The sequence below is a fragment of the Brachycentrus maculatus genome, unplaced genomic scaffold (assembly GCF_059751285.1).
Source record: "Brachycentrus maculatus isolate JH-2025_06_01 unplaced genomic scaffold, ASM5975128v1 h1tg000136l, whole genome shotgun sequence".
In the NCBI taxonomy this organism is placed as follows: domain Eukaryota; kingdom Metazoa; phylum Arthropoda; class Insecta; order Trichoptera; family Brachycentridae; genus Brachycentrus; species Brachycentrus maculatus.
In genome coordinates this window covers 338,405-360,841 of record NW_028280889.1, presented here as the reverse complement: position 1 = coordinate 360,841, position 22,437 = coordinate 338,405, and the positions used below count along the sequence as shown (strand labels likewise).

At 37.4% G+C, this 22,437-nt stretch overlaps 2 protein-coding genes across 5 annotated transcripts in view; one reads left to right on the top strand and one right to left on the bottom strand.

Moving 5' to 3' along the window:
• The window catches only part of LOC148309205 (glutathione synthetase-like), a 47,222-nt gene extending 27,834 nt beyond the window's left edge, over nucleotides 1-19,388 (top strand). For 2 of the 4 annotated variants that reach the window (XM_088260516.1, XM_088260515.1), the window contains exons 4-9: nucleotides 2,524-2,657; nucleotides 10,034-10,076; nucleotides 12,010-12,248; nucleotides 13,889-13,993; nucleotides 15,349-15,552; nucleotides 17,357-19,388. In XM_088260516.1, coding sequence (XP_088116642.1) covers nucleotides 2,524-2,657; nucleotides 10,034-10,076; nucleotides 12,010-12,248; nucleotides 13,889-13,993; nucleotides 15,349-15,552; nucleotides 17,357-17,708 — 1,077 coding nt within the window. In that variant the 3' untranslated portion in view covers nucleotides 17,709-19,388. The remainder of the gene's footprint in view (nucleotides 1-2,523; nucleotides 2,658-10,033; nucleotides 10,077-12,009; nucleotides 12,249-13,888; nucleotides 13,994-15,348; nucleotides 15,553-17,356) is intronic. The other 2 variants (XM_088260514.1, XM_088260513.1) reach the window with 1 other exon arrangement.
• Nucleotides 19,389-20,318: 930 nt separating this feature from the next.
• LOC148309204 (dynein axonemal assembly factor 19) lies at nucleotides 20,319-21,674 on the bottom strand. The gene is made up of 2 exons (XM_088260517.1): nucleotides 21,456-21,674; nucleotides 20,319-20,525 (listed from the first exon to the last, which is right to left on the bottom strand). The coding sequence occupies exons 1-2, from the start codon at nucleotides 21,596-21,598 to the stop codon at nucleotides 20,387-20,389; spliced, it is 282 nt and encodes a 93-aa protein (XP_088116643.1). The 5' UTR covers nucleotides 21,599-21,674; the 3' UTR covers nucleotides 20,319-20,386.
• Nucleotides 21,675-22,437: the final 763 nt, after the last annotated feature.

The window sequence follows — 22,437 nt, the reverse complement described above, 5'->3', positions numbered from 1 at the left end:
TCTTGCCAAGCAAAAGTGACTTAAATGACCCTCCTGAACATTTTACGTTTTGTTAGTTGGTCACTTTCTCCTGTACGACTAGGATATGACATTTCAAACTGCTTAGTGTATTTTGCCAGTTTATAGAATGTTGAAAACTTTATAATATACATCATTAAGTCAAAATTGGATATTTTCGAGTTAATGTTTTTTGCCAGTACACCCACGATATATATATAAATACATATAATAAAATAATAAAAACCCTTATCCGCACCCCAATGGTGCATAGGGCACTGTGTCTTATAAACGCAGTGTTATCATGATCGTTTTACACATGAAGGAAAGGTGATCAGCCCTCCGCTTCAGGTACCAGTCCATGGTAATATTGAATAAATATTACAGTGAATAAATGTCCGCCTCCGTAGTGTAATGGTCAGCACGCTCGGCTACCGTTCTGGAGGTCCCGGGTTCGATTCCCAAGGGGGGTAAAAAATAAATATAAGTAATTTATTCACAATAAATATACTTTTAAAAATACAAACTTTTCTTTATAAAATACAATATAATGTCCAATTTGTTTTGTGAAATGTCCAATTTTATTTGTTAAATGTCCGGTTAGAAGTGAAAAACCTGTATATTATTTAAAAATTCCTCTCCTCGCCTTTCCATGTTCCCATTATCTCTCCCTAACGTACCCCCCCATTCCTCACTTTTAATCCCACCCAGCTCTATCGTAACAGATAATTATTTATCCTATATTATTTTTTGACATCTCATCAAAGATGAAGAAGAATATGGAAGTCTGGGCAAATGCCCCGTAAATACGGGGCTGACGACCGTCATAGGCTGGTTTAAGTGATCATTTTACACACGTGTAACATTCACCAATTCTACCCATTATTGATAACCACACTACTCAAATTCTTGGAAGTTCTATATATATGAACCAATTTAGAAACCTTGTTCTCGAATCACTAGAACTTCACTAGAGACATCTATTGGTGAGATGTAAAGAAGCTTTTTACTAAGCAGAAACTCTTATATTAGTATGTGAGATCCGAATCCTGGATTATAATCACACACATGAGATACGCCGGAAAATACCATTTTCATTTTTATTATTAAGCTTATAATTTGACCAGATGTATTTGACCAGTGTGTATTTGGACACACTCAAAATGTTGTAATTATATATCCTTATTAATGCTTTACTTTATATTTAACCCTGTAGATGGAAGCGTCTGTAGCTTCCCAAACTACTTTTAAATAATAAAATACTCAAGTTAATTTTAAATATTAAAATCAAACGCTGATTGATAGTGTCTACTAAGGTCTAAATATTTTTTTTAAACATAAAAATAAAAAAATTTAATTCTTAACAATTGTTTCGGCAGTAATTTAAAATATGTTTTGAATATTGAAAGCATTAACTTTGTGGATCATATTGATATATTATTTCGAGAAATAAAAAGACTTTGTGTTCTGATCCACTCACATTTTTATTAACCAACTAGTTTCGGCAACAAACTGTTGCCCTCTTCAGGGTTTCATTTATTACTAACTTCAGGGTTTCATTTATTAGTAATAAATGTAACCCTGAAGAGGGCAACAGGTTGTTGTCGAAACTAGTTGGTTAATAAAAATGTGAGTGGATCAGAACACAAAGTCTTTTTATTTCTCGAAATAATATAATTTAATAATACCCTAACAAGGCGAAACAATTGTCACAAATTTTACTTAGAGCGGGTGTACTGGCAAAAAACACCAAGTAGTTTGAAATGTCATATATATATATATATATATATATATATATATATATATATATATATATATATATATATATATATATGTGTGTGTGTGGTTTTAAAAGTAAATTCAACTCTAAATTTAATAGCGGTTTTTTTATTTACAATAATAAGTAACAAAAAAACAGGTATTTGTAAAATTCCGTGTCAATTTCACATGTCATTAAATATAAATACCTGGGAGAGGGACGAGAGTTATATTTTAATTAGGGATTTTAGAGTTAACATTTTTTGCCAGTATACCCACGATTTAGTCCTTATGGAATGAATCAAACAGTTTAAACAATTGATAAAGGTTGGTGATTGCTATTTAATTTTTTTTTGTAGCAGTATATCCAAAATTAAACGAGGTTATTGGATTGAATTCTACTTTTATTTACATATATATGATAATATGTTTAACACTCACGTGTTTGATAATGTCTTAAATAAAACAAAACGCATCACATATTATCATATGTATTTAAATAAAAGTAGAATTCAATCCAAACCTTGTTTAATTTTGGATATATTACCCAAAAATTTAAAATGTAATCCTACCAACTGTCTGCAGTTACAATAAATATTTTTTTTGACAATGTCAGACTTGCACTATCATTGGAATATCAGAGTTGTAAGGTTTTGTTGAATTGCTGGGCCGTTACGCGAGTGGTCTCAGTGGGTGCAGTATGTTCTGAGTTGCGAGTGCTCTGAGCGCCGTGGACTGCCGGAGAGTGAGAGTGGTGTTGTGTTGCAGCGGACGTGCGCAGGTCTGCTGCGGTCGGACTACCTGCTGCACAGCGCGGCCGGCGGGCACATCAAGCAAGTAGAGATCAACACCATCGCCTCCAGCTTCGGGGGCATTGCCACAGTCGTGCCCTCGCTGAATAGGTACACCCTGCCGCGCTAGATTCCACGCCCACACTATCGCCACACCCGCGCTAGACTCCACGCCCACACTCTCGCCACACCCGCGCTAGACTCCATGCCCCACACTCTCACTAAACCCCACACTCTCGCTACACCCTCACTAGACTCCACGCTCCAGTCTCACTACACCCGCGCTAGACTCCATGCCTCACACTTTGCCACACTCGCGCTAGACTCCACGCCTCACACTCACTAAACCCCACACTCTCGCTACAGCCGCGCCTATACCCTGACCGCCTGCCGCGCCAGACTCCATACCTCACACTCCTATTATACCCGCGTCTATATTCTGACCGCTATGCGCTACACTCCACACCCCACACTATCACTACACCCGCCCTAGACTCCACACCCCTCACTACTACACCCTCGCCCTCACTGCGTAGGTAACCACACTTCACTTCACTTCAGAGACAACCTTGCAAGCTAAAGTCAACACCCACTTAGAGCCGAATAGCTAGTCTAATCACTATACACTTGAGTCTACTTAGTATACACCCTAACCGGATCCCTACACAAAGCTTAGATAATATCACATCCAGACAACTTCCTGTCATATTATTTAAACAATAAATAAATATTCTACTCATTCTTGAGCTAAAATCACTGCTACGCCATTTTTTATTCAGCACTAGAAATATTTTATTCAAAAACATTTTTTTTTTAAAGTAATACTATAAATGTCCGCCTCTGTAGTGTAATGGTCAGCACGCTCAGCTACCGTTCTGGAGGTCCCGGGTTCGATTCCCAGGGGGGTCAAGTAAATATAAGTAATTTTTTTAACTGTAATATTTATTCAATATTATCCTGGTACCTGAAGCGGAGGGCTGATCACCTTTCCTTTGTGTGTAAACGATCAAGATAACACTGTGTTCATATGAAGCAGTGCCCTATGCACCATTGGGGTGCGGATAAGGGTTTTATTATTATTTATTATTAATACTATAAATTCACAATTTTTTTACAAAGTAGATTTTGCAAACTGCGGCCAGATGAGATTTTTTTCCAGGTAATGTCACGTTAACTTTTCTTCTGTCTGAACTCTCAAATAACAAAGTTAACGCAAAATTACCTGGAATATTTTTAACTTTTTTTTTTCATTTTTCTTAATTTATTTTTGCTAAGCTTTCACGAGCATTCTGATGTGCATACTTTTATAAATATTTTTATATGCAAATATTTTCCTATTTTAATTTTTAATATTTTGAGCCATATTGTGTTGGACTGCCCCAAGGGAGATGAATATTAGTTTTTTTTTACATCTCAACATAGATGAAGAAGTCTGGGTATTCACAGGGCTTGTTACCTGTCATAAGCCGGTTAAGTGATCACTTTACACACGCGCAACATTCACCATTCTACCCGTGATTGACAACTATACCACTAACATTTTTGGAACTCCTATATACATATCGTTAATCTCATGACACTGCATATCGCTCACTCCTTTCAACAACGTCATATATCAAAAATCGTAAATTTTTAATTGTGCATGTTTTCAGAATGCCCAGAAAATGTACTATATCCCAGCGAAAGCGGCATATTTTTAACTTAATATTTACCCGCTACAGGGCAGAAAGTGTTGTTTTTGCATTTTGAAGAAAAATTATTGTATAATTATTTTTTTAAATATACTAAATATTTTTGAAATGGAGAAAAAACATTCAGGTTTTACCTAAAAACATCTGTTGCACAGTAAAAAGTTCAATAAGTGGCTTAGTATTTATTTTTAATACATTTTATTATATTCTTAAACTTTAAAAACATTCTCCTGAAAAATCAAGTTTTTTTTAAATATATGACGTTGTTGAAAGGAGTGAGCGATATGTGACTTCACTAGAGCCATCTATGTTTGATTAAGAAAGCTCTTTATTTAGCAAAGACACTTTTATTTGGATGTATGCAAGATCCAAACCCCAGATTATTTATTATTGCGAATGAATTCCCAGTATGTAAAAATAATCCAGGGTTCGAATCTTACATATAAGTAAAAAGGTTTCTGCTAAATAATGCTTTCTCAATCCAACACAGATGGCTCTTGTGAACTCGTATGTACTGTGTCATGAGATTAATGATGAATGATGCAGTGTTATCTTAATCGTAAATGAAATCAAGTCTCACACTTTAGGTATCTTTGCTGTTTCTAAAAAATTCTAATGTCAAAACAAAGTTATCTCAACATAGATGAAGAAGAATATCGTAGTCTGTACCACTGTATACCACTTTTAAACAAACCTGAATTCATCGCTCTCCTTGGGGCATTCAATTTATTTCACACACACACACACACACACATATATATATATATATATATATATATATATATATATATATATATATATATCTCAATATTTTCTCTAATGCTTTGACTTCGGTATAATACTTTCAATTTCCAAACTATATTAACATACGCAAGGTTTACAAGACCCTTATATAATACATTCTAAACCAAATTTATAGTCAAATGCATGAACGTTTGGTGTGAGTCAATATTCAATACTTGATGTCAAATGTGTCAATCACCTGTGTTTGATTTTGTGAAATTGACGTTTTATACAAACAATCGTCTGATTCAATTCTAAATGTTGTTGTATTTCGTTTTTTAATGCATGGTTGGAATTCTATTTGTGTTTTCTCTGTGTTTTTGTGGCACCTAGTATCTATTTGATGTGAATCACGCGTAACTGCAAGTTGTGTTTAAACTGTTTGAGATGAATCACACACTGTCGCAAGTCTTGTTTAAACTATTTGAGATGTATCACACATTCTCGCAAGTTGTCTTTGAAACTAATCGAGTTGAATTACGCATTCTTGCTAGTTGTATAAACTATTGGAATTAAATCGCACATTCTTGCAAGTTGTATTATAACTATTCGAGGTGAATCACACATTATTGCAAGTTGCATTTTAACTATTCGAGGTGAATCACACTTTCTTGCAAGTTGTATTAAAACTATTCAAGGTGAATCACACATTATTGCAAGTTGTATGAAAACTATTTGAGGTGAATCACACATTATTGCAAGTTGTATCAAAACTATTCGAGGTGAATCACACATTATTGCAAGTTGTATCAAAACTATTCGAGGTGAATCACGCATTTATGTAGACTGTTTTTAAGCTGTTTGAAGTGAATCACACAATACTGCAAGTTCATGCATAAATATTTCAAACATTTATCAAAATGTAATTCACGTTACTCATATTCGCGAATTACATTTCATTTCATAACTAAGTATTAATAATAATAATAACCATATCCGCTCCCTAGGTGGAGCATATGGAGTCCACAAACTGTCTCCAGGCTTTTCTGTCGGCTGCCAGCTCCCTTGCATCCTCCCAAGTCAGATCCGCGTCGCGAAGTTCTGACGAGAACTGCCGACGAATTGTCAGCAGTGGTCGTCCTGGGCGGCGCGAACCTGATGCCTTGTAAAAGAGGCAAGCTTGATTAAGGCTCTCAGGAGGCATGCGGAGTACAGTTTTGTTAAAGTAACTAAGTATTACTTTAACAAAATCTCCCTCAAAACACTCCACTACCTCCATTCATACTTGTCTTCTACTTCTATACCCGATGCATCGCTCATTCATCCGGAATTACACGCAATGAATCACACTTTATTTCAAGTCCACCTTATCTTCATACTTCACCGAAATCACTACCAATCACTCTAGTACCCACCTGTATCCTAGTTGAATCGCAAGAAATCTTTTGGACTCCACGAATTAAATCACAAGTAATGAAAAAATTCTTTCAAGCATTCATCTATCCACAATTTTAAGTTAAATCAAAACGCCTAGATATATTAGACCATTGTTCCGTCGCGTGTGTGCCGCGGCACACTGGTGTACCGTGGTGACTTGTCGGTGTGCCGCGGAAACAACGTCTAGTTTTGTGAAAGTAACACAATTGCTACAAATTTTGATTGCCTGTGCTCGGTTAAGTAGGCTCACATTTGGCATTAAACATAATATGTTAAATAATAATAATAAAACCCTTATCCGCACCCCAATGGTGCATAGGGCACTGCGTCATATAAACGCATTGTTATCTTTTATCGTTTACACATGAAGGAAAGGTGATCAGCCCTCTGCTTCAGGTACCAGTCCAGGATAATATTGAATAAATATGACAGTGAAAAAATCACTTCTATTTATTTTACCCCCGTTGGGAATCGAACCCGGGACCTCCAGAACGGTAGCCGAGCGTGCTGACCATTACTCTACGGAGGCGGACGAATATGTTAAATATGTTACCATAATATGGTAAATATGCACCTCTGAAATTCCTTTATTTGGTAGGTGTACGTTGAAAAGAAAAAGTTTGCGGAACACTGTATTAGATGACTAAAAATATACCTTCTCCATTTTGCAGATAAGAGTATCTTTCTGCTATCACTGTCGCATACGTCCACTCTTGTCGGAAGCCCAAAAGCTACTGCCGAGTGCCGCTAGCCCGCTAGCCGCTTGCCGGAGAACATTGAGCTTTGAGCTCCTCACGCAAGAGTGAGATGCGAATATAGTGTCGCGGTTCCCGCACACTCTTCACGCGCTGTTCATACCCGAATTTGTTTCCGATATTCACAAAATAACTCCGATATACCCGATAAATTCTGATTATTATTTATATTAGTTTTTTAATCAATGCGTTAATATGTAATGGAAGAATACCTAAAATCTTAGCCTTGTATTTATTATATATATATATAGAGATATTGTGGTTATTAGAAGCAATGTGTACAAGGTACACAACACGGGGAAGGGAGGGTTAAATAATATGCTAGATCTATTGGATAAATGAATGTATCATACGTCGTATCATTATTCATAGTATCGTACAATAAATCGAAAATCATTTACTTTTTTCTCAAGTTTCATATAATTTAGCGTCTAAATCGGGGAGATAGTGAGAATCACACCACGGAAAATAAAATTAACAAATCATTTATGATTTATCATTGATCTTTTTTCCTATCAGTGAAAGCTGATCTAGGAGTGCTGGTTCCAACCCTAATTTATTGAAGCGAAGCATGGAGGATAAGTGTAGACTGAATGCAGTCAAAATGCGATCTCTCAGTGCGGCAAAACCATGTATGGTAGATGTTCCAATGGTGATGTAAGGAAATAGTGCATGCATTATCAATAAAATGAAGAAAGGTGTGTGATATGGTTCGGGCGTGTAGAAAGAACAGTAAATCAAATTTATGAGGTGAATGCAGTTAAAAATAGTAGCAGAGGAAGTCCGAGGAAAATTGGCTTGATCAAGTACTTCAAATAATTGGGAGTGGTCGGGTCAGGAGTCGAACTAATCGGCGGGTGTGTGTGAAGAAATGCATAAACGTGGAAGAGGCGTAAAAAAATGTCCTATAAATTAATGTGTAAAGATTCCAGTATTTGGTAACAAAATATACTATAGTAAAAATTTTACGGCATCCAAAATTTTTGCCCAAAATATTTCATAAAATCAAATTTTACGGCTTCTATAATTAGGGCACAAAATATCCCATAGTAAAAATTTTACGGCTTTCAAAATATTGGCACAAAATATCTCATAAATTTAATTTGTACTGCTTTCAAATAGTAAAAATTTTACAGCATCCAAAATTTAGGCACAAAAATCCTATAATTTAATTTTTACGGCTTCAATAATTTGGGCACAAAATATCCCATAATTTAGTTTATATGGCGCCAAAATTTGGGCACGAAATATTCCATGGTTTAATTTATATGGTTCCGAAATTTGCGCTTGTATTTACGTTATATGAAAATGAAGTTTGTATTTTCAACTGTTGATGAGAAAATTTGTAGTCTTCGAAACTAGTCGTTAACTTAAAATAAACTCGTAAGTAGTCCTACAGGTAGATAAGAATATCTTTAATTCTCAAAACTAGTCGTGTTTATATTAATAAACTCAAAAGTGGTCTTATACAATCACATCTTTATTTCTCATAACTAGAAGTGTTGGCATTATTAATCTCTAAAGTGTTATTATAAAAATGGATGAGAACATCTGTAGTTTTCAAAACTAGTCATGTTTATATTAATAAACTCAAAAGTGGTCTCATACAAGTAAATGATCACATCTTTATTTCTCAAAACTAGAAGTGTTTGTATTATTAATCTCTAAAGTGGTCTTATAAAAATAGAGCATGTGTTGTTCTCGAAACTTTCGTATTTACATCAATAAACTCAAAGGTGGTTCTATGCAATTGGATGAGAATATGTGCCATTCTCGAAAGTAGTGTTGTTTACATTAAAAAACTCAAAAATGGTCCTATAAAGATAGATGAAAGCATGTGTAGTTCTCGAAACTTTTGTATTTACATTAACAAACTCAAAAGTGGTCCTATACAAGTGGATTAGTTCTTGAAAGTAGTGTTGTTTACATTAATAATTTTCAAAGTGGTATTATTTTTATGCTATGTATTTATATTTTTACTTTGTTGTTGCTTTTTTTATGTATAACCTTTGGCTTGGCAATGCTTTTCACTAACACAACTACAATTTTTGCAAATACACACACGAGGTGCGTTGGGCACTACACAATGGATGGGTACATTGTAATATTTTAAAATTTCATTATTTTATTCTACATACATATATGAGAATATCAATGGCTAAAATACTGCAGTCTAGTTCACAAATCGCTCACTCCTTTGAAGAATGTCATAAATAAAAAAACTTGATTTTTCAGGAAAACGTTTTTAAAGTTTTAAAATATAATACAATGTATTAAAAATAAATATCAAGCCACTTTTTGATCGTTTTACTGTCCAACAGATATTTTTAGGTAAAACCTGAAGGTTTTTTCTACATTTGAAAAATATTTGGTTTATTTAAAAAAATAATTAAACAATGACTTTTCTTCAAAATGCAAAAACAACACTTTCTGCCCTGTAGCGGGTAAATATTAAGTTAAAAATATGCCGCTTTTGCTGGGATAAAGTACATTTTTTGGGCATTTCGAAAACATGCACAACTCAAAATTAACGATTTTTGATTTATGACGTTCTTGAAAGGAGTGAGCGACATGTCAAATATGATTGACATACGACACCATTAGTAAAAATTATAACATTTTCCAATTGGGTGATTCATTTTGTGACATTCTGTATAAGATCCTTGTTTGACATGTTGTTAAATTTCTATGGAAATAACAGCTGCCATGTGTCTTTCCGTGTTGTATTTTAAATTTGACAAATAAATCAGACCTTATGTTCGATTTATCAAGTAGTCTCGTAGTTTAAAATCACTCTATATTATTTTTTTTAGTCGTGGCGATTGATTTATTGTTGATAATATTCCATTGCATTTTATTAATCACTTTGATTTGCTTTCAGCTACGTACTGCAGCAACTGGGGCACGGAGACAAGATTAAAAATGTAAGTTTTCTGTGCCATTATCATCCAATCTAAATTTGACAATATGAGGTGCAAAGAAACACAACAAAATAGTAACAAAAGGAATTGTGTATTTCAAAAAAGACAGAGTTGTTGGAGAAAGTACAGAGAAGGGCAACTAAAATGGCAGTTTCTCTAAGAAACAAATCTTATGAGGACTGCTCTTAACCCTCCCTTCCTGGTGTTGTGTACCTTGTACACATTGTTCATTCGTTCATTCGAACCCTTATCCGCACCCCAATGGTGCATAGGGCACTGCACCATATAAACACAGTGCTATCTTAATCGTTAACACACGAAGGAAAAGTGATCAGCCCTTCGCTTCAGGTACTAGTCCAGGGTAATATTGAATAAATATTAGAGTGAAAAAATCACTTATATTTATTAGACCCCCCCTCTGGGAATCGAACCCGAGACCTCCAGAACGGTAGACGAGCGTGCTGACCATTACACTACGGAGGCGGAAAGTATAATGTGTACACATTGTACACATTGTTAAAATCGCATTTTCATATTATTATTATTATATTATTTTTTGACATCTCATCAAAGATGAAGAAGAATATGGAAGTCTGGGCATTTACGGGGCTTACGACCGTCATAGGCTGGTTTAAGTGATCACTTTACACACGTGTAACATTCACCAATTCTACCCATTATTGACAACCACACTACTCAAATTCTTGGAAGTTCTATATATATGAACCAATTTAGAAACCTTGTTCATGAATCACTAGAACTTCATTAGAGACATCTATTGGTGAGATGTAAAGAAGCTTTTTATTAAGCAGAAACTCTTATATTAGTATGTGATTATTATTATTAAGCCATATCCGCTCCCTATGTGGAGCATACGGAGCCCACAAACTGTCTCCAGGCTTTTCTGTCGACCGCCAGCTCCCTTGCATCCTCTTAAGTCAGGTCCGCGTCCAGAAGTTCAGACGAGAGCTGCCGACGAATTGTCAGCAGCGGTCGGGAATCTGATGCCTTGTAAAGGAGGCAAGCTCGATGGCGGCTCTCGGGAGGCATGCGGAGTACATGGCCAAGCCTACTGTATTGCCCACAAAATACATATCACCGTTGCGCGTGGAAGGTTGTAGCACCGTAACTTCTAGAAAAATTGGTGGTGGATTTACAAACTTGTATTTATTTATATTTTGAATATTGAAAGCATTAACTTTGTGGATCATAGTGATATATTATTTTAAAAAATAAAAAAAACTTTGTTTTTTGATCCACTCACATTTTTACTAACAACCAACTAGTTCCAGCAACAACTTGTTGCCCTCTTCGGGGTTTATTTATGACTCCAATAAATAAACATAAATAAGTCGTAAATAAACCCTGAAGAGGGCAACAGGTTGTTGCCGAAACTAGTCGGTTATTAATAAAAATGTGAGTGGATCAAAAAACAAAGTCTTTTTATTTTTCAAATTAATGTATTTATTTAGATTGGCAGTGACAGGGATATTGAAAGCTTTTAAATGTACATTAAATTCACAGTAAAAACGGGATACAGTTTTGTTTCACATTTTCAATAAAACTTAGTAAAAAAAAATTGCCTTGCAAGAGAAGGTCTGTCAGGAAGCCTAGATGCTTCTGTATCAGATCTGGGAATGCGGTGGGACAGCTTTCAATATAGCACCGTAAAGGTGGAGACTGACTGGAGCATTTTGTCGTAACATAACGTCGTAACATCGCTCGCGGCGAGCATCACCGAGCATCCGAAACTATGGATAGAGCTCTCGGCTCGGTGTACTGACTGCCTGAATGCTCGCATCGCAACGTGTTAGGTTACGACGAAATGCTCCGGTCAGTCTCCACCTTAAGGGAAAGGTTAATGCGTCACGCTAGCGAGATTTGCCTGCATCACCCGTTGCGAGAGCTTCAGGCTTGTTTGGTCCTCTGATTGCAGCTGCCGGAGAACAAGGCGCTGTCGGGGCTGTGCGAGGGCCTGACGGCCGCGTGGGACCTGTACGGCGCGCCGGCGGCGCTGCTGCTGTTCGTGGTGGAGGACGTGGCGTACAACATCTGCGACCAGCGCTTCCACGAGTTCCACATTGCGCAGCACCGCACCGACATCCGCGTGGTGCGCCGCACGCTCACGCAGCTGGCGCAGGAGGCGCGCCTCGACGCCGACAAGCGCATGATCCTGTGAGTAACTCCCCTCAGTCAACCTTTGTTTATTGTCATCAAAATTGGTGAACGATGAATATGGGAATTTTGATATCGTAGTCATACAGGAGAAAGTGACCAACTAACAAAAGGTAAAATGTTCAGGAGGGCCATTCAAGTCACTTTTGCTTGACAAGAAAATAAACATCAATGCAGTTAATCATTTTTACCAAGTCAATATATTATACTTACAAGTTTCAAATCCTTTGGGATGTTTTTTAGGGCAATATTAAGCTAGTAAGATATCAAATAGTCAATGATCACGTTTTTGTAAGAAATGCACTTGGTCACTTTCTCCTGTATGACTACGATGTGTTCCACTCTATATTGTCAGCACTGCGACATCCTCACCAAAACGTTACATTTCCATTATAGATGATTTTAAGCAATCGGGCATTCTAGTTTGTAAAATTGTTACGTTTTGGTGCGATTTAATTAAGATTTCGATAGAATACAGTAAACAGAACAGATTGCATTCAAAAAAATTTTTGTGCAATATTAGAAATGTAGCTTTTAGGTGAGGACCTCCACAAATATAAGTTTATAAGTTTATACTAAGACTGGATATGGAAGCATACCTTCCGAAACTAGTCGTTATAATAAAATAAACTCAAGTGGTAAAAAAAAGTGTTTTTCTTTTACAATTTTATTAAAAGCAATAGTAATATAACACCCTGTAATACACCGATCTATCACCCGCCAAATACTTTTCTAATATTCTTGCGTCCCGTCTCTTTCACACATGTGGATAGCCCATACCGGACGGCCTATATGAGGCCATTCCGATTACCTAAAAATCAGATAACCCGGAGCTTCAGAGTGCTGGACTATCGCGGTTTGTTTGAAGCTCCGTTACTACAGTACGCCCAGAGTGCTGGACTATCGCGGTTTGTTTGAAGCTCCGTTACTACAGTACGCCCAGAGTGCTGGACTATCGCGGTTTGTTTGAAGCTCTGTTACTACAGTACGCCCAGAGTGCTGGACTATCGCGGTTTGTTTGAAGCTCCGTTACTACAGTACGCCCAGAGTGCTGGACTATCGCGGTTTGTTTGAAGCTCCGTTACTACAGTACGCCCAGAGTGCTGGACTATCGCGGTTTGTTTGAAGCTCCGTTACTACAGTACGCCCAGAGTGCTGGACTATCGCGGTTTGTTTGAAGCTCCGTTACTACAGTACGCCCAGAGTGCTGGACTATCGCGGTTTGTTTGAAGCTCCGTTACTACAGTACGCCCAGAGTGCTGGACTATCGCGGTTTGTTTGAAGCTCCGTTACTACAGTACGCCCAGAGTGCTGGACTATCGCGGTTTGTTTGAAGCTCCGTTACTACAGTACGCCCAGAGTGCTGGACTATCGCGGTTTGTTTGAAGCTCCGTTACTACAGTACGCCCAGAGTGCTGGACTATCGCGGTTTGTTTGAAGCTCCGTTACTACAGTACGCCCAGAGTGCTGGACTATCGCGGCTGATAAGACGATGACAACTTGTGCACGAACTTTGTTATATTGTTTTGTTAAAGCATTATACAGTTGCGTTATTATATTCTTGTGTTTAAATAAAGAACCCTTGATAGGTTAGCTGAATTTAAGACCCGGAGATGAGGTTATAATTGTGTGTATACCAGGGACGGTGTTCCCGTAGCGGTGGTGTACTTCCGTGCCGGATACGAGCCCTTCCACTACCCCTCTGAGGCGGAGTGGGACGCCAGGCTGCTCATAGAGAGATCCGAGTGAGTCGCCCTAACTATACAATATGCTTTCATAAATTGATTCGGCAGTCAATCTATCCATTTTTAATTAATGTTTTACGAATACCACTATTTCTTAAAATCTACTGTGACACGTGTTTAGATGCATTCCGCATCATTACCGTGTTTGAAAATGATGCGGAATGCATCGAAACACGTGTCACAGTGGATTTTAAGAAACAGTGATATTAACTAAGTAAAACATTAATTAACCCTTTCTGGTCCTTAAAAAAAAATTAAAAATTCCACCAGGTCCACAATAGATTTACAGCATTACAGGGTTAAACAATACATCCAAGTATTTTTTTAAATAAAACTACACTTGTGTTAAAAAATTATTTTTATTTTGAATGTATATAATGTTGTCTCTTATTATTACATTTTACACTTAATATGAGTGAGAAAAAATATGTTTGCTTGTATTTTAACACTAAACTGATGAAGAAAAAAATGTCAAATGACATTCGACATAGGACCGGAAAGGGTTAAAACATGTATATTTTTATATAACTAACTAACTAAGTTTTACTTGATACCAATATTTCTTAAAATCTACTGTGACACATGTTTCCATGCATTCCGCATCAGAAATTCATTAAAATATAAATAATATTAAACCATATAGCAACACTGAGCACAAGGCCACAAACGACCACTGATTGCGGTCAGTCAGCAATGCCATAACGTCATATCGTAACATGCTCGCCGCGAGCGATGTTACAATGTTACGTTACGACGAAACACTCCGTCAGTCTCCACCTTAACCCTTTCAGGACAACTGGTTACTGCTGCTAACCACAAATTTAAAATAAATTGTCTAAGTGCCTACAGGTTTCTAGTTAAAACCATAGTGCAATATGTGTTGCCTATGTAACAGAAATAGTGCTTGTATAGATTTCATGTTGGCATCATTGTCTTGGAGCTTATTTCAAAGTATTTATTGTGGCGATGTGCACATGTCAGGATATTTATAGGTTATCTGTATCTTAGGTATTGTTTAATTATTTATTTAAATATAAGTACTGAATATTTTTTAAATGGAGAAAAAACCTTCTGGTTTTACCTAAAAGATCTGTTGCTCAGTAAGAAGTTCAATAAGTGGCTTGATATTTATGTTTAATACATTACACTATATTTATAAACTTTAAAAACGTTCTCCTGAAAAATCAAGTTTTTTGATTTATGACGTTCTTGAAAGGAGTGAGCGATATGTGTTAAGTAAAATATTTTTTATTCTGTCCTCAAAGGGTTAAGGTGATGACATTATCAGTATTTTTTAAAACTATTATACAACCTTAGCAAGAATGGTAATGTGTGATGCGATGTTATGTGCGCAGCGCCATCAAGTGCCCGTCCATCCACTACCACCTGGCGGGCACCAAGAAGGTGCAGCAGGCGCTGGCGCGGCCGGGCGCGCTGGAGCGCTTCCTGGACGCGGAGCGCGCGCAGACCGTGCGCGAGATCTTCACCGGCCTCTACTCCCTCGACCTGGACTCCTACGGGGACGAGGCGGTGGCCATGGCGCTCGAGGACGCCGACAGGTGACTGCCACCCTTCCTCCTTCGTACCTTCGCTTACACCATTAGTATCCCATTTACTAGAATATAGAATAATTAAGAAAGAATATATAGAATAATTAAGAAAGGTGTGTTGAGATGGTTTGGACATGTAGAACGAATGAGTGAGGAAAGAACGGTAAAACAAATTTATGTGGCGAATGTTATCGGGAAAAGAAGCAGAGGAAGACCGAGAAAAACATGGCACGATCAGGTATGCCAAATACTTGAAAGTGGTCAGGTTAGGAGTCGTAACAATTGGCAGGTTTGTATGAGGAGATGCATGAACGTGGAAGAGGCGAAGAATGTTTGCAAGGACAGAGTGGTGTGGCGCTCTATTCTCTCTGCCTACCACAGCGGGGAAGCGGCGTGATGGTTTGTTAGTTAGTTAGTTATATTTACTATCTTTTATTAGAATCCTCACTGTTCATCGAACCTCATCCCTTAGTTTTTCCCTCTACATCCTTCCCTTGACTCCCTTTTTCCTTTGCCTTCCTCATTATCATCAACTTGTAATTTATGTTTTTTTAATGTTCAAAAACTATCCTGTCATATTAAAAACAGCTATATCAAACGTTTTGACCAATATCACCAGTCTGTTTTTGGCTGGTTGGAAGATATTGCTTTTTAGCAGTAAGCCCTCCAATGTACTTATTTCTTTTCTGTACATACAGTTCGGGTTGTGGTCCCATGGTTAGTGTCGCGAACTCTTGAGTCAGAGTTACCCGGTTCAAACCCACTCTACCACAATTTGATACCTATTTCTAATAATAAGCCGCTTAGGCTTACAGAAATAGTATGTAAATAATAAAAAACACAAATATTTCTCTTTAAAATTAATAAAAAATAATAATACAAGGCTTACGACCGTCATAGGCTTTTGGTTAAGTGATCACTTTACACACATTTAACATTCACCAATTCTACTCATGATTGGCAACCACTCTACTCAAATTAGCAATGGGCAGGACTTGCAATTGCAATCTACACTTCTTCTGTTTGTGTCATGTCAAGTCCCCCTGATGTCAACTGTCACTCGAGATTAATTGTCCTTGTCTCGGGCAGTTCTAGACAGTCCTGATCCCCGTCCTATCTCGTATATTCTGGAACCAAGAGATCTGCCTTCTGCCCACACCTCGTGGACCCTCCACTAGGTGCAATAGCTCGTACTTGTCTCCTCTCAGCACATGCCCCAGATAGGACACCTGCCGGACCTTGAAATCAGTCAGCAACTGTCTCCCTGCTCTTGCTCTTTGGAGCACATTAGCATTGTTGACCATATCAATCCATGGAATACGATGTAGCCACATTTGGAATACTTCTAGACGGTTCATAGTGCTGACTTTGAGGGTCCAGGATTCAACTCCGTAAAGAAGTACTGACCAGACATAACACCTTACCATTCTCTGCCGAAGCTTCAGATTGAGGTAATCGCACAGAATATGTATTATGTGCTGCAAACAAGTGAAAAAAAACGATCAGTGAGAGGGTTGCCCTGATCCGACACATGCGCCGTCCGCCAGCACTGCTTCTTCAAAAGTATCAAGTGGTTAATTAAGAAAGAGTAATACTGCGAGGCAGTAGAGAATCTGTCTTTACTTACCTTCTTACTTACTTCAGCCTTCTTCTTGTATCCAGTACTGAACAAAGGCCTCCCTCTTCGACTTTTCTTTTAACAGTTCTCTCTCTTCCAGTGCAGGCCTGCCACTCTCCTAATGCCATCGAACCATCATAATAAGTGGTTAAGAAATGGAACAACGCTTTATTCTGTTACATTTGTTTGTGTTAGGTTCGTGATGAAGCCGCAGCGCGAGGGGGGCGGGAACAACGTGTACGGCGCGGACATCGCGACGGCGCTGCGCGAGATGGGGCGCTCGCCGGCGCGCTGCGCCTACATCCTCATGGAGCGCATCCGGCCGCCCAGCGTGCGCGGCTATGTGCTGCGGCCCGGCCGCGCGCCGCTGCTAGCCGACCTGGTCTCCGAACTCGGCATCTTCGGCGTCATCCTCGGCAGCGCCGAGCGCGTGCTCGTCAACCGCCAGGTGGGCCACATGCTGCGCACCAAGCTGCGCGACGCCGACGAGGGCGGCGTGGCGGCCGGCCTGGGCGCGCTCGACAGCCCCTACCTGCTCGACCTGTGACGCACTCCACACCCTGCCGCCCGATACCACTCTCATTACTACCACTCCATGCACGCAGATTACTGGCACTCAATGCCCTGTGATTGCTGGCACTCGATGCACTGTGATTACTAGCACTCAATGCCCTGTGATCACTGGCACTCAATGCACTGTGATTTCTGGCACTCATTGCCCTGTAATAGTAACAGTCCTCAATGCCCTGTGATCACTAGCACTCAATGCCCTGTGATTGCTGGCACTCGATGTCCTGTGATTACTGGCGTTCAATGCCCTGTGCTTACTGGTGTTCAATGCCCTAATACTAGCAATAAATACTCTGTGATCACTGGCACCGAATGCCCTATGATTACTGGCACTCAATACCTGTGATCACTAGCACTCAATGCCCTGTGATTACATGTTGGCACTTGATATAGTATCTTATAGTACTGGCAATATTCCACAATTACTAGATACCATTTTATTACCCACTTACTGTGTAATTATTGTTTGTCTACACTGTACATAGTAAATTCTGGTAATTAATATCCTGCATTTATTTGGTAGAGTGTATTCACCGGTGTTAGAAACTATGTACATATACCCGCACTCTATACCACGCAGTTAGGAAAATAGAAAGTTCCCAGATTCCACATATATTGCAGGACAATAATTTTACTCTTAGTATTAATTTTGGTGGATGTAAGAATATAGAAAAATACATATTTTTGTAATGATTTTTATTGTAACACTTTGTATTGTAATTAGATGGCACATTATTTATTTTTAATTTGAATTTATATCCGTATTGGCACATCGTTTGTAGGAAACGCTTAAAAGCGTCTTTTACATACTGTTGGTAGAGAGCAGGAGACGCTTATAAGCTTTTCTTTGTTAAAGCGCGAGAGACGCAAAGAAACAATGTACAGATCGGAATTGGGTTTGCCTGAAAATGTTCCTAGATTTCCTCAGTCTTACTTAGCTTCTATTACCAACCACATTTGTCTCGTAAATTTGTTTTACTGTTTTTTCTTCACTCATTTAATTCACAACACAACTTTCTTCATTTGATCAATAATGCTTATTTACAACATTTTGAGTGTGTCCAAATACTTGTTCACAAAATCTGGATTATCTCCAATTACAGGAGTTATTTTCATATTATTTTTTGACATCTCATCAAAGATGAAGAAGAATATGGAAGTCTGGGCATTTACAGGGTTGACAAATGTCATAGGCTGGTAACACTCACCAATTCTACCCATTATTGACAACCAAACTACTCAAATTCTTGGAAGTTCTATATGTATGAACCAATTCAGAAACATTGTTATTGAATCACTAGAACTTCACTAGAATAATAATGCTTATCTCAGCCTTGCATTATTTTTCAACCACATTTATTTTGCGGACATCTTTGTCATCCTGTGAACTTATTAAAAGTTGTTTTCATATCTTTGGGTCGAACTAATACCAATTTGATGAGTTGTTTTTTAGTGGTTTAAAACTGCAGCATTTAGTATCATAGTTAATGTCTAAGTTGTTTTATTATTACTGGAGTTTTCATCTGTTTGTTGTTTTAATGATACCATTTTTTTAATGTAATTCTTGGTTGCGGTTTATAGGTTTTGAATTGTTACACAGCTAAAATAGTTTAATTATTGTACTCATTTTAAATAAAGGAAAAATGCAAGAACTAAACAGTTTTTTAATTGAATATTTATTATTGTCATTTATTTTATTTTTGTCTATGAGAAATAAATTTTCCGGTTTGGGAAAATACACTTTTTAAACAAATATTGCCAAGAAAATGTATGAGAATATACCTATAGAATGAATATTCTATGATATGATAAGAGATACCCATTGAACAAACCACAGAAATAATAATGATGCAAAAAATATCCATGGAAATAGAACCATATTGAAATAATCCATAGACAAAAATACAAAAGAAAGATAACAATATCGTCTGGTTATTACATTTTTATCTATGGGTTTGATTGTAGGCACATGTGCCTGAAATAGATTACATACAAAAACAGTTTTTTTTTAACACGTTATACGCCAATACTAATATGTATCAATTTTGAAATTCACAAAAAAAAACATCAGTAATTTACGTATTTTAATAATATAATGTATTTTGTTTATTTAATTTTTTTATTTGAGGATGGGTTCCATAGTTAACGCATTTTAAATATAGCTCTTGATTGAGGTCACATGGCGCTGCGGTCCAACACAGGCGAGGTCACCGGTGCCCCCCATGGCGTTTAACGTGTTAATAAATAACTATCTAATATTGCTTCAAATCTACATAAAGTGTCGGGTTGTGGTCCCGTGGTTAGTGTCGCGGACTCTTAAGTCAGAGTTTCTCAGTTCGAACCCACTGTACCACAATTTGATACCTATTTCTAAAAATGGGCCGCTTAGGCTCACAGAAATAGTATGAAATTTAAATCTTTGTGTAAATAATAAAAACACAAAAATTTCTCTTATAAAAAAAAAAAGACAGACACATCAACACCGAGAAGTCGGAATACGATTTTCCTGAGCAGCACTCTTGCACAGAATTTTTGAACATTTTAAAAACATTTTTCAACATTTAAAAGTATACAAGTTTAAATATTGTTTATTCGAGTGCTAGAATATACAATGGTATCATTCATTATTAGTCTCTTTGCGTATTAGTTGCTATCCTATGTTGTCCTCTCTTCCGGCTTGTCTTCCCCTTCTCTCCCCTGCCCTGTGACGGGATTCCACACGGTCCGACAACTCCCGGGCTTCATTTTGTCACCTTTGTCCAGCGGACGCAAATGTGCAGCGGCCACCCTGTCACTGAAAATTAACCACCAATAATAATAATAAGTGGAACCTCTCACACTCACATAAATCAAAAATTGTCAATTTTCAGTTGTGCACATTTTCGGAATGCCCAGAAAATGTACTATATCCCAGCAAAAGAGGCATATTTTTATCTTAATATTTACCCGCTACAGGGCAGAAAGTGTTGTTTTTGCATTTTTAAGAAAATGTATTGTTTATTTTTATTTTTAAATATACCAAATATTTTTCAAATGGAGAAAAAACATTCAGGTTTTACCTAAAAAGATGTGTTGCACAGTAAAAAGTTCAGTAAGTTGCTTGATATTTATTTTTAATACGTTGTATCATATTTTCAAACTTTAAAAACGATCTCCTGAAAAATCAAGTATTTTGATTTATGACGTTCTTGAAAGGAGTGAGCGATATATAAAACCTGTGTACGACCCATCATGACATATGGGATCGAATGCAGAGCGGACACCGCAGTAACAAAACACGCGCTAAGAGTGTCAGAAATGAAGACTCTAGGAGGCATATCTGGCAAGAGTCTACGAGATAGAATAGGGAACACCAGGATAAAAGAAATATGGGAGATGGAAGATGTCGTTAGGCGGGGAAGGCAACAAAGGAGACAATGGTACGTGCTTGTGAGGAGAATGGAACTATCCAGACTCCCCCACATTGGATTTCACGACCAACCCCAAGGCAGACCTCAAAGAGATGGATTGACAGCTGGAAATCAACATCGCAGGAGGCTTATCCCTCTTAAAAACAGGCCACTAAGGCTACACCAAGAAGAAGAGAATAATAAATGTGTTTTTCAGTCTTTGCGTGTTTTTTAAATGTTTTCCTACAAATGTTGTTCAGATTTCTCGGGATTCCGGATTTCTGGGGTTCTAAGGTATTATGAAGACTTACCACCATATTTGAAAGGAAATTTACCTGAATTCTTCATATGTTTTAGCTGTATGTACCGCATCACACTTGACATTATTGACTTGCCAATATTTCCTGTCCTCGGCTATAGACTGTCGCAGAGTCTCTTCCAACTGCTTGAAGTCCGCCAGATCTAATGGCTTGTCCATTCCTTATTGAATTATTACTGTCCAATGTATTTTTTGGAAGTCCAATCAGTGAAAATTTGCTGGTTTTAAAATAAACATTCGGTCGCCATGGAAACAAATCATGAATAAAATCCATACATTTACACATGTAACACTACAATGCTCCAGACTGTTTTTTGTTATTTTATTTTAAATTATTTTTCATTTCACAAGATATAGGGTACAAGTACAAAGAATATATATATCATTAATACAAAAAAAATATCCCACAAAGGCATGGCCTGTGTGTGGGTATACATTATATTTTAGGTTATAATGAAGGGCACTGGCAAGAATACAATTATTAGGTATTATCAGAAATAAAATTAGATTAAAAGTGCTAGTAGAAACAACAAATATACTTCTATATTCTTCTTCTTCTATGTTGAGATGTCAAAAATGTAGTCTTATGTACCGGAACATATGGGATATGGCTTGTTGCATTTGGGCATACGTTTGTATGGGAGGGGCGACCTATCCGACATCGGATCTGTAATAATTTATAAGGAACTGTCACGAGAGGTGGTATCATACATCGCTCCTCCTTTCAAGAACGTCATAAATCAAAAATCAACAATTTTCAGTTGTACATGTCTTCGGAATGCCCAAAAAATGTACTATATCCCAGCAAAAGCGGCATAATTTTAACTTAATATTTACCCACTACAGGGCAGAAAGTGTTGTTTTTGCATTTTGAAGAAAAGGTATTGTTTAATTGTTTTTTCAAATATACTTAATATTTTTCAAATGGAGAAAAAACCTTCAGCTTTTACCTAAAAAGATCTGTTACACAGTAAAAAGTTCAAAAACTGGCTTCATAT

Bases quoted from the DNA above. Each gene is read 5' to 3' on its own strand.
- LOC148309204 (XM_088260517.1), bottom strand. From the start codon at position 21,598: ATGGACAAGCCATTAGATCTGGCGGACTTCAAGCAGTTGGAAGAGACT. The intron at 20,526-21,455 runs GTAAATTTCCTT...GTTAATTTTCAG, and splicing joins AAAACATATGAAGAATTCAG to TGACAGGGTGGCCGCTGCAC.